This window comes from Trachurus trachurus, assembly GCF_905171665.1.
Source record: "Trachurus trachurus genome assembly, chromosome: 24".
NCBI classification, from domain to species: domain Eukaryota; kingdom Metazoa; phylum Chordata; class Actinopteri; order Carangiformes; family Carangidae; genus Trachurus; species Trachurus trachurus.
Window position 1 is genome coordinate 18,987,394 of NC_139910.1, and position 13,209 is coordinate 19,000,602.

General features: G+C 43.1%; 1 protein-coding gene across 1 annotated transcript; it reads left to right on the forward strand.

The window, feature by feature from the left end:
• Positions 1-8,275: 8,275 nt before the first annotated feature.
• On the forward strand, positions 8,276-8,824 carry LOC311007201 (gamma-crystallin M2-like; the record flags this gene model as incomplete). The annotated part of the gene is made up of 1 exon (XM_084000300.1): positions 8,276-8,824. One exon carries the CDS (start codon positions 8,276-8,278, stop codon positions 8,822-8,824), a length of 549 nt encoding a protein of 182 aa, XP_083856426.1.
• Positions 8,825-13,209: the final 4,385 nt, after the last annotated feature.

A 13,209-nucleotide genomic window follows, 5' to 3' on the forward strand; every position in this document is an offset into this window, starting at 1 on the left:
TGTGTGGGCATATCTAGCTTTATCACCATTCAAACCAACGTGTCTAACACGTTATATTGCTCGAAATTAATCTCTCCAATGTACTATTTTCTCTCTCGTTTGCCTTGAAAGGGGTGCGAGTTGACGCTATTCTGTAAAATTTGCGCGTTTTGTTATTTTTATCAAAACAATTAGTGCAACTAACAGCACAAAAAGACATGATCACGGCTCTTGCTGCTCTCTTTCTGCAGGCGACATGCACAGTAGAACGTCTGTGACGTAGGCTGGTAATCCCTCTATAGGTTAGTTTAGCCCAAAATGCAATTTTGCCACTAAAATCTTGAGAAAAAGAGGTTTTTGTGTCGGCTGTCATTTTCAGGTTTACCAGTAGGCTACAATTGGCTCCATTATATTTTGCTTTAGTGATGCCTCAACATCTGTACAGTTGTTCTCTTGTAAACAACAACAAAATAAACACTGACAAATGACTTTTGATGACAAAAGACAAAACATTTAGCTACTGACACACACTGCAGCCTCTTTTCTTTCTTTTCTTTGAGTTACAACTTTTTCTTTCCTTTTTTTAGTGTGTGCGTGCGTGACGTGTGCGTGTGCATGTACGTGTGTACGTGTGTGCGCGTGTGCGTGCGGGTCTGTGTTCGGATCAGTTCGACAGGTTTTTGTAGCCGAAACACGGCACTTTAGATCAGATCCAGCTTCCTCTGGTCAGCAGGCAGCGGTCTCACTCACTCTCTCTGTCTCACACACACATCCACACACACACACACACACACACACACACACACACACACACACACACACACACACACACACACACACACACCCTACAGCTCTGGCTGACGTGCCCCCTGAACTCCCAACCACAGACAGTCTCTGTAGCTCACAACAGACACTCCCACCATCTTTAGCTCTCGTCACGTTCGCCGACGCCGTCCGCTCCTCATCCACACTAGATCGCGGGATTTTCAAGCTGCTATCTGAGTGATTTCTCGCAAAATCTGGCGACTTTCCAAACGCTCTTGACGACTAACGACGGGCGATCAACGGGGTTGTTGTTACTAACGTTTGTGCTTTGTATCACGGAGCTGCACGGAGCTTCAACGAGCTGCCGAGCCGCCATGAGCCCCGCCGCCGCCCCCTAAGCTCTCACCGGCGGCCAGAGTGTCACGGAGCGGCGCCGCTGCAGTCAGACACCCGCTCCGCTCCGTGAGGGGGGAAAAACATGCTATATTTTTTATATCTCTCAATCCAAATGTGTTTTTCTGCACTTTATTTTGATGATACAAGTCTGATCTTCACAGAGGAGTAGGGCAAGACATTCGACATGGCGTTGCAATTAAAAAAACGCTAAGACGAGTTATCTCGTCTTTGGCAGTCTACGCTTGGATTCGCTAAGACGAGATAACTTGTCTTTGGCAGTGAAAGAGTTAATGTTAAAAAAAAAAAAACATTAATAAAAGTATACTGATATAGCTACTGATTTGTTGAACATCAGGCTGAGTTCAACAAATCTGTATAACCTAGGCTACTAGGGTTTAAGAGATGTAATTCATATCAGAGTAATGGCAGGTAAGACCAATTAACCAAATATTGTGTTGGTCAAGATATTCATGGGTTGCAGTGACGTCACGTCGAAGGGACCGCCGCCATATTTGTGTCCGATTTGACAGGTCTCCTCATATGACAGCATGCAAACCGCAGGATGGAAATGACAGTTTCTTGACAAAATGACAGGGTTTCATACATCCTGTCTGGGTTTATATCTCTATAACAACAGACTAACTCTATATTATCACACTTATTACACAGTTTATGAATTAATTAATTAATTTGAGACGTAATGTTGATCAAAGTCCTTAGTGGTCACTTCTCCGCTGTTTGCTCCTCACCCTCCTCCTGTCGACTCGTGTGCAGTTGTTTTCAATGAGCTTTTGATAATCAATCAGTAGATTGATGAATTATCATGTAAATGTTACGTTGTGCGCATTTATGTCGTCCTGTCTGTCATAAGAGATGACGGTTACGGGACACGTTTGTGTCACGGACTCGCGGTGGCACAGACACAGCTGGTCACAGCTGTGACACTGCGCTGGCCCGTCCGCTCTGTCCGCTCTGATCGCAGGTTTGGTTTCCAGCAGTGGTGAGGGAGGCAAAGGGCCTCCACTCTCCCTCTAACAAGCTACACGTCATTTCTCTAACATCACAATTAGTCTGAAGCTGGTAAAAATGAAACACAAGGTAAAAATCCTTGATAGTTCTTCTGCCCTGCTCCGCTGATCAGAGCGGCGTCCCTAGCAACGGCCCGTTTTACTTAGCAACGGTCTGTTATACAGAAATAAAAGACCCTAAATGCAGAATCAGTGAGTAATTAATAAGAAAGTAATCAAAATGCAGAATTCAATATATCCATGTTATTTAAAAAAAAAAAAAAAAAAGTGAATCCCCTCTTTTTGTGAGACTTGTCACAGCCCATGCTGCCACTGATAAACTGCCTGCAGTCAACCATTTATTCCGCCTATAACTTTACGTCTTTTGGGATGGAATAAAACTGCAGTCCGGGTTTTTTTTGGCGACTGCTATCACAGTCAACAGCACAATATAATCCTGGCATCTTTCAAATATCGTAAATTTTCGGTCTCTTGCTGATTTCCTCCTACTACTCCACTTGTTCTGGTAACGTGACATGCTGTGATCTGTGCCCAGATCGCCCTGATTCGGACACAAATATGGCGGCGCAGAAACACAGTGACGTCATGTGAATCTAATGAATAGCCTACCTAGAACAGGTTACTGCTTGTGTCTGTTGATTTAAAAAAAAAAAAGGTGAAATATTTCCATTTATGACCCATTCCTGGTCACATAAGAAGTCAATTTAGGAAAAATGTTTGGTGATTTCACTGTTCTCAAATGTAAAAATGGGTCATGTTGGACCCTCAACATGATTTAAGGCTTAAGGCCTGATTTTTGTTAAGGCAAAGAGCCAGTTATAACATTAAAAATGTGTCTACAGGGTTAGGATTAGGCTAAAGTACTTTATTTGTTTGAAAATGACGTCTTTACCAAAATTGCAGAATTTTCATTGTGCTACTAAAAAATGTTGTGTGCTACTAAATTTTTCAGCATGGTAGCACAGTCCTACTTGGAAAAAAGCTTAGCGTCAAGCCCTGCATGGTGTTGTGATTCAGCTGCCTGGTCAGGGCCCATCACCGCCTGACGGCGGAGGACGAGCCCAGACTCGGTCGCCCGGCTTGCTCCGCTGGTCTCGGGACTGTGCCGTGCTCTGGCCATATGATGGTTGTGAATGGTGCTCACCTTTCTTCGTCCAAAAAGACACAACAAAAAACATCCAAATACCTCCATAGTGCTCGTCTGTAATGTCCCTCTTGTATTGAAGAGCCGACATGAGAAATTGTTCCGCCGGTCAGTGCACAGGAAGAGCAGTGAACTGAGACACTGGGAGCTTCCACTACAAACAAGCTTAAAATATAGACTTATTTAATTTTTTTTCGGAACAATTTCTCATGTCGGGGCTTCAATACAAGAGGGACATTACAGACGAGCAGTATGGAGGTATTTGGATGTTTTTTGGTGTGTCTTTTTGGACGAAGAAAAGTGAGCACCATTCACAACCATTATATGGACAAATACTGCTGCGCGGACCCCCCCGTAACTCCGAGACTCTGAAAATTCTCCCAGCCCTTCGTCGACATGAGGGTGAGTAGATAATGAGTGAAATTTGAATTTTGGGTGAACTATCCCTTTAAGTCTTTTTCATTATAAGAATGTGGCTGCATTATTTGATTTAATCATCAATCCTATTTGCATTTTCATTCTCATGATCTGCAAAATAGTGCACATAATTCAAAATGCCTTGTCAATGCTCTTTGTTTTTTTATTATGGCATAAAATATGCAGTTATGAAGAAGAAAATGAAAATCCAACTAGTATGGTTGTTGATTAATCAGTCAAATGATGCAGATGCATTCTTAAAATGAAAAAGCATTTCTGCAAATGCATTTTAATTTAAATATTGGGACCACCAGTACTATGATGACCTCCCTCATCATTAGACAGCTGAAAAGGAGTTCACATAGCATCTAATTAAAACTTTGGTTAAGGTTTGACATTTAAAATAACTAAGGTTAAAACAACTTAGTTAAGGTTAAAACAACTTTGATATTGTTAAAACAACTTTGATATTGTTCAAACAACTGAGGTTCGGTTAAAACAACTTTGATATTGTTCAAACAACTGAGGTATGGTTAAAACAACTTAGTTAAGGTTAAAACAACTTAGGTGAGGGAAAAACAACTTAGTTAAGGTTAAAACAACTTCGTTAAGATTAAAACAACTTAGGTGAGGGTAAAACAACTTAGGCAAGGTTAAAAACAACTTAGGCAAGGTTAAAAACAACTTAGGTGAGGGTAAAACAACTTAGTTAAGGTTAAAACAACTTAGGTAAGGTTAAAGCAATATTGCAGAGTTTTTCGGCCTTAAAATAATGTTTCCAGACTCATTGCAATGGTAGAAAAATGGTTAATAGGATGAATGGTGCTGCCGCTGCAGCCTGAGCCGGGTCGCGTCGGCTGAAACTGCACTATGTAACTTCCCTGCACGGGTAGGATCACAGCCCCCCCCCCCCCCCCCCCCCAAAAAAAAAAAAAAAAAACTTGAATAAGGTTAAACTTTAAAACAACTTTGTTAAGATTAGACTTTAAAACACCTTAGATAAGGTTAGACTTGGTTATTTAAGCAATATCACACGAGAGGGAGTGCTGTTGTACTGTATATCAGCACGGCTGTGATTCGGTCGTAGGCACGAGGCCGCAGGCCGAGTGCCGCAGATAATCACACCGTGCTGATATACAGTACAACAGCACGACCTCGAGTGTGATATTGCTTTTATACAACAGTGCTACGAGCGCATTTTTAGAACAGTAATAAACTACAAGAGATTATGATTTGTTTGTTTATTTAATCATTTCTTTGGCTCCGCCAACAGAAATAGTTCTGCAACTGGAAGGGAGACAAGGCTGTTGCCAGGCAACACATAAACATTTCATACTAGCTTGCTACGAGCTACTAGGTTTTCCACCGAGCTGCTTCCAGTGCTGGTTCTGGTTCTGAGCCCGTGTCTGATCAGCACCGCAGCAACAGGACCAGCATGAAGACACAGAGACGTTATCGATACCGTATTACATTTGTTTATCTGCTATGTAATCAATATAAACACAGTTGAAGCTAAGTAGCTGAGCTACGTGGCTAACAACAGCTAATGCTAATATCAAAACACATCACCGTCAAAACGTAGTTGCCCCCGCGGCGATTTTTTTTCCAGCCGGGTTTAGTAGAGATTTATCTCCAATTAGACGGACCAGGTCAGGTCCAGGTTTTAATGTTCAGGTCCGTTTCTAACTGTAGCAGCAGCAGCAGCAGCAGCAGCAGCAGCAGCAGCAGCAGCAGCAGCAGCAGCAGCAGCAGAGAGATGGGGCAGCTCCTGTATGGGGAGCGTAGCTCTGACTTAGCTCCTGTCCAGCTGAACAGCGGAGTGATACTGTCTGTGAAAAGTCCCAGTGCTGTTATACTGTATATCAGCACTATGGAATGTCTCGTTGTCCAATCAAATTGCTCGGTTGGGACCGGTCGGAACTAACTGTTGTATAAGTTATCATTATATACATATGTACTGTAAGAGACAAAATTGCCTAAGTCATGACATATTCTGCCTAAGTCACTTTTCTTTGTTATGGAGTTGATGTTGTGTCTTATTTTTTTTTCAAACTTGTTCACAGGTCTGGTTGAACTTGCTGTTACATTATCAAAAAAAAATACCATTGCGCTTGCTAGAAATTGTGTTTTTTCTATTTTCCCGAAAATGTTCAAATATGACTTAGGCAATTATGCTATGAGGCTAACGATGTGTAAGAGAGTATAGTAGTATGTGTAAGAGAGTGTACTAGTGTGTGTAAGAGAGTATAGTAGTGTGTGTGTATGAGTATAATAGTGTGTGTGAAAGCAAATATGAATTATTTCCTAAACGGCCTCTCATAGAGGGAGAGGGTGCTGTCCAGGATGACACCCGGGCTGCGTTCCAAAAGCGGGTTGAGTCGCCCTCGTTCACTTGCCCTCAGCACTTGCCCTCGGGGGAATCCCCGCCGCCATCATAAGGGCTGTTCCATTTCTCTAAACAGCTGAAGTGAACTTGGTGAGATCAACCCTTGAGGGCTGAGTGATCAAGTCAACATCGATGGTCACTCCAGAGCTGTATATCACCCACAATGCATTGCAGTGGTGCACGAAAAATACGTAAATGCGGTGGCGATAATGAACCTCAAGCACCAGTTGTGTGTTGTACCACCAAAGAAGAAAATAAATGAAAGGGGTCAGTAAATAGGCCTATTCAATTCAATAAACTAGTTTAACAGTGACATGTCAGAACAAACAATTTACAAGTGGTAGGCTAGTAGAGATATATAATAGGCAAACTTATTTGTCACAAAAAAAACGTGTCTAAAGAGCCTTAATCTGATGTTTCATATTCACATAGTTGCTGTGCCAGTGTTGATGTGTAGTTTAATAAGGGATTTTAATCTGGATTGGTCTGATGATGAAGCAGAGCTCATCATCAGTGACAGACAGAGAGAAAGAGTAGTATATATTGATATTATAGAGTAGCCTATTGAATTTTCACCGTAAACCGGCCAATCCCCCCCCCCCCCCCCCCCCCCTCCTTAAGAGGCAGTACAGCGCTACACCTACGACATGTGGTCGACCAGTGATTGTCCCAGCTGTTAGTGAACGAGGGCAGGTGCGTTCCGTTTACCTCTTCTACTCCTCCCCCGCCCACTTTCCCTCCACTCTCCAAGTAGCCTCCGTGTGACGTAATAGCAAGGGCTGAGGGCAAGTGAGCGAGGGAAACTCAACCTGTTTTTGGAACGCAGCCCTAGGCTCTTGACCTGAGGGGAAGGATAGACAGTGGTGTTATCGATGACTAGTGGGAAACTGTTTGATTTAGATAATGTAGATTTAGTGCCAACAAAAAGGAGTTCTGTTTTATTTCCGTTGAGTTTAAGAAAGTTGTGAGAAAACCAAAAGGTTTTGACATCTTGCAAACAGTACAGGAGGGGGGTGGAGGAAGTGTGGAGCCAGGATTACAGGAGAGATAGAGCCAGGTGTCGTCTGCATAGCAATGAATGTTGAGTCCGTGATTTCTAAAGATATTGCCGAGAGGGAGTAGGTAGATAATGAAGAGGAGGGGGCCAAGGACAGAGCCCTGTGGCACACCACAAGTGACTGGTGAAGGTTGGGATTGATAGTTCTTCAGCTGTACATACTGTGTGCGACCGGAGAGGTAGGAGGTGAACCAGGAAAGAGTGGTGTGAGTTAAACCAATGGAGATTAGGTGGTTGAGGAGGATGCTAGGGGAGATTGTGTCGAAAGCTGCGGTGAGATCAAGGAGGATGAGTATGGTGAGATGTCCAGAATCTGCTGCCATGAGAAGGTCGTTGGTGATTTTTGCCAGAGCTGTTTCAATGCTGTGATGAGGACGGAAACCAGATTATGATTAAATGTTAAAAAAAGGACTTTCTACCCAGTTTTAAGCTACATACAGTATTTACACATTGGTCATTGTCAACTTCATATTTTAACCAGATGGAGGATTTTAGTTAATGGACATCTGAAACTCAAGTTACCAGAGAAAAAAAGGAACGCAAATGCCGTGCTGCTCAGAGATCTCCTGTTCAAAGGTTGGACATAATCTAAGGCTCCCACCCCTCTGACATCTCATGTCGACTGCATAGCATAAGCAAAGCACTGACTCTAAACTGTTTAATTCTATGTTTTTATTTGTTGTAATCACTCGGTTTTCTTATGAGGAGACTTCTGCAGATAACTTGGCTACTATAAAACCTAAACCTTAAAGGAAAGCTTGAGATCAAGACTAGCTATGCCTATCATGTGGTTAGAAGAGTTTAGAAGAGGTTGAGACAGTCTTTGTTTACCCTTTCAAAAGGGTTTTGTCTAAGTAAAACCGCCTCTCTATGGGTTTTTTTTTAGGGCAAACAGCTTTAAATGTTGAAAACCCTTATTCCTCAATGGGCTTCTATGGTATGTTGCTGGGTCAGGCTGTTTTCACAAAGGGGCCCTCTGCTTTTCAGGTATAAAAAGGAAGGTCTCCAGCAGGTAGACAAGCAGTTCAGCTCCAGCAGCAGTACCACCAGCAGCAGCAGCAGCAGCAGCAGTAGTACACCTACAGCAACAACACCTGGCAAACATGTCTGGCATGAACATGATGGGAAAGATCACCTTCTACGAGGAGAGGAACTTCCAGGGCCGCTCCTATGAGTGCATGAGCGACTGCCCCGACATGTCCTCCTACCTGAACCGCTGCCACTCCTGCAGGGTGGAGAGGGGCTGCTTCATGGTCTACGACCGCACCAACTTCATGGGAAACCAGTACTTCATGAGGAGGGGCGAGTATGCTGACTACATGAGCATGATGGGCATGAGCGACTGCATCAGGTCCTGCCGTACAATCCCCATGTACAGAGGCTCCTACAGGATGAGGATCTACGAGAGAGACAACTTCATGGGCCAGATGCATGAGATGATGGAGGATTGCGACAACATCATGGACCGCTACAGAATGTCCAACTTCATGTCCTGCAACGTGATGGAGGGCCACTGGCTGATGTACGAGCAGCCCAATTACAGAGGAAGAATGTGGTACATGAGGCCCGGCGAGTACAGAAACTTCAGCAGCATGGGCATGAGTGGCATGAGGTTCATGAGCATGAGGCGCATCATGGATTCCTGCTACTAGATGACAACGTGGTGGTGATGCAGCAATTCGTTACAAAGCAACTCATCTGCAGCAACATACACTGGATGCTGACTGCAGCAAATTGACGACAAAGATTGAAGACCCCTGAACTGCACATACAAATGTCTCTGACTGAGGTGTGGCTGTTGAAGAGAATGATGTCAGCCTCCTTAAGATCATACAAATAAAATCTACTTTGTTATAAAATAACATGTTGATGTTTGGACTTCTTCTCTTCCTCTTTTTCATTCTAATTATTTCCCAAGAGTCACCCTGCAACTAAGCTTTCATAACCTTATATAATGGTCAATGATGGCAAGTAAAATTAACTTTGCTGTGAAACAGGTTCAGATGAAATTGGATATCAAAGTTCAACACCTTAATTAATTAATAATAATAATAATAATAATAATAATAATAATAATGCATTTTATTTATAGGCAGCTTTCAGGACTCTCACGGTCACCTTACAATAAAACAATTAAAAGTACAAATAGTAAAACAATAAAACAAACAATGAAGCAATAATAAAACAACAATAATGTGAGTGCATCGAAAGCTCGCCAGCTCCAACCTGGTGTACTCTCAGCGCAAGGCGAAGCGCAGCCAGCGCAGTGGTAATTTGACTGCCCAGAGCGCAGTGCGCCCACGTCACCAAGACCTCACAGGCAGGTTTCCAAAGTTCCAGGCACATTTAAATGCAATTAATAATCACAATAACCCCTATTTATTGTAACTATCTGAATCAGCACATACAAGTATATCTACAGTATATCGATTGTCCCGTCACACTGATGACAGATCAAAGGCTGTCGGCATGCGTAATGGAAACTCCACCTGACTGAATTAACAGAGATGAAACCATTGAGGGACTGGGACTAAAAAGCAGCTGTGGGTGTCCCAAGAGCAGGACAGTGAGGGTGGATGACTGCATGTCGCTGCTATGTTGACACTACACACTGTGCCGTTGCGATGATCCGCTATATTTATTTATTTACTTATTGATTTATTAGCGGGCGGGCGGCCGCATCGTCACGCGACCATAACGAAAAACCGAAAACAAATAAACTATAATCTCTCTCAGCAAACCACAATCAGCCTCGACATCAGATAGTGAGCAGATATTCACATCCCCCATCTCAGGTAAATTCTAAAGAAAAAAGAAAAAGAGAGACGCTCCGCGATGCCTCTGTAACCCATGTTAACTCTTTCGCGACCATTGACGAGTAAACTCGTCACAGCCTGCCGAACGTTCACGACCATTGACGAGTAAACTCGTCAAAACCGTTTTTTTACAGATTAAGATAATAGACACTCTGAGGTACCCTGTGTGTGAATATGGTAGTCCTCTGATATGTAAAACTGTTTTAAACTAAAACCAAAACATAATGTTTTTTATAAACTGTGTGATCTTGGTTTTGTTTGAGTAATCGTTCTCCTTGAATGCTGCTCTGGGGGCAGCGTGCAGCGCTGTGCGGCTGTCGGCTACAGTGTTGCAACTTTCTCGCTGAATCTGGCGGCTTTCCAAACCCTCTTTTGACAAAAGCGACCGACGACAAATCTGGCGAGTTTTTCCGGTGTTGTTTACAAACGTTTCTGGTTTGGAGACTCGGATCTGAAAGCCCGTTTATCACAGCTGTTTTCACGGTGCAGCGGAGCGGGCGCTGAGCAGCGGGGGCTGTGACCGGCCGCCCCCGCCCCAGAGCACTCATCGCCGGCCAGTCACACAGCAGTGTCACGGAGCTGCTGCGCTGCGGCCAGAGACCTGCACCGCTGCACCGCTGCTCTCCAGGCTGCCACCCCCCCCAGATTTACCTACAAATATATTTATTTAGCCGTAGAAATGATTTGGGAGACATGCCACACTGCAGATTACCGGTAAAATGAGCAGATTGCCACTTGACACAAAAGTGCGTTTTTCTCTGAAACTAGAGCGGGAGCTCCGTTTTTGGAGAAACCCAGCTCTCTTCTCCTCCTTCGTACTCACGAACGAAACGGCAGAAAAACTCGCCGTTTTTTCGAAAAGCACGTTGTAAAGTCACTCTTCAACCACGTGAAGACCGTTTGTTTCTAGGTGACGTACATAGTTCGGTTCGCCGTGAGATAAAAGGTAAACAAATAGCCAAAAACATGTGGTCCTGAGCGGATGTGCTGAAGAATTAGTGTGGTCGCGAAAGAGTTAAAAATATGACATAAATAAGAATAAATAGTTGAATAAAAGCTGCATAAATAAGTTTGAAAGTTAAAAGTGATTCATTTAATGTAAATTAATTCATCAGAGTTAATTAAAAATGTTACAACAGTAATTTAATGTTGAAGATTAAAAGTCTGTTGACAGAGAATAATGTTGCTGCCCCTTTAAGGGACCAGCGACACAGACGCAGCACCTCAGTGACGCTGCAGCAGAAACCCGAGGGAGAGAACGGAGGAGAAAACGCTAGAAAACACGAGAAAACGAGCGGGGGTAAATTAGCAGGAAAAGGAGTGAAAAAGTCAATATTACAGTTGAAAAACATAACTTACCTGGTCTGGAACTGACAGGGATTTTATGAGAACTAAGCCACATCGGTTTTGGTGAGTTTTGTGTTTATTTTCTTGCATTTTCACCGTGTTGTACTTTTTTTCTCTGGCGGAGAGCTAACGCTAAAAACGTAGCTGTTTACAAGGAAATGCTCCGTCATAAACTGTTGACCAGTTAATATTTTGGGTTTATGAAGACTGTGAATGTTATAAAAGTGTGTGTAAGCTGTGTAAATTAAAGATATGTGCAGTAATTAGTGCGGGAGACGGAGCCGTGAGTTAAAAGAGGCTGCTCCGCTGCCATTTTGAGATGAAAAAACACTGTAGCAGTAACGTTACAACTCAGAGACTGTGAAACATTTATTCGTGTAATTTGAGGATTTAAAAAGAGTTTTATTGTGTTCATGGCCTGTTACACAGGTCAGGTTTTTTGCTCGGTTGGAAGCTCGGTCGGAGCGAAGATTGGTCTGCCATGTGCGGGCGTGCACATTCTCAGTAGGGATTCAAGATGGCGAGCCAGACCCAGATCTTCAACTCAACTTCTCCATCACATCAGTGAGGAAATCTCCTGCGTGTGGTAACTCGCTGCCAGAGTGGTAGGAGTATCAGGAACTAGTTTGAACTGAACTGAACAGAACTGAGAACTGATTGAATTATTATTTTTTGACTGAATCGAGTTGAAACTTTTCTTTGAACTGAACACTTGAACTCACATTTGGACTTGAACTTAAATTTAAAGTGTCATACTTTTTTTTATTTTCATATTAAGTTTATACTTTTGAATGTGATTCGAATAATTGTGGTCTATTTTGATTTGTTTGTGATTGAAGGTATTTTCTTGCCTGTAAAAGAAAGAAAAAAGAGTTAACTCAGGAAGTAAAATAGGAATTCTAAAATAGGTGCAACCTAGGAAAAAGAGACTGGTCTAACTAATTCAAATTAGCCTGACTAAAATAACCTAGGAGAAAAGAGACTGGTCTAGCTTAACTTAGATTAGCTTTACTAAAATAAACTAGGTGAACTAAAGAACAAAAAGAAAGAGTGAAATACATTTTTCATTTATTATACTTACCTCATTATTGAGAACCTGCAGGGTATTTTGGTTTCTTGTACTGTATTTTATATTTGTTTTTGCATTCAGTAAATTGCCGGCCTTTTCTACTTAAAGCAACAGTCTCTGGTGTTATTATTCTTGCTCCCCACTCCTTAGAGCCTAGAACTGGTCCAGTGGCGCAGTTAGTGGTGTGATACCGGTTTGTTTATGTTGTGATCTGTGCACACAGGTTTAAATATAGGTTACTAAATATGAGTGTTTTTATTAATGGAAAAGGGGTGTGTGTGTGTGTGTGTTTTTTTTTTTTTTTACTGGGCAACGGCTCTCAATATGTCAGAGCAAACCTGGGTAGTAACAGTAACCTCCTCCCTCCCAGACTACTTTTGCATAGTCAGCCCGTGAGGTCTGTTCGCGTGACCATATATTCGGACACTGCGAGCTTGGACCGGACCAGAACATCAGTTTCCTCCCGTCTCACTGCTGCCTCCTTCTTCCACAGTGAAATCAAACTTGCGCCTCGCCTGCGTCGGATTTAAAGGCGAGGAGAGGAGCTGATTTGATTGGGGAAGAACGGACTCGGCTGTGTTAAACCCACTCCACGTCTTCTCTCTGCCCTCTATGCCACTTGCGCCGGTGGGAGGGAAGGAGGCGGGATTGCGCCCTGCTGCGCCTCGCCTTGCAATGAACGAAAATTGCAAACTGCACCTGGACACACCCCGTTGGCGAGGCAAAGGCGAAGCGCAGGGCAGATCCGCCGCGCCTGCGCCTAGTTTACGAAAATAGAGCCCAATATGTTAATGGAGCTAGGCCA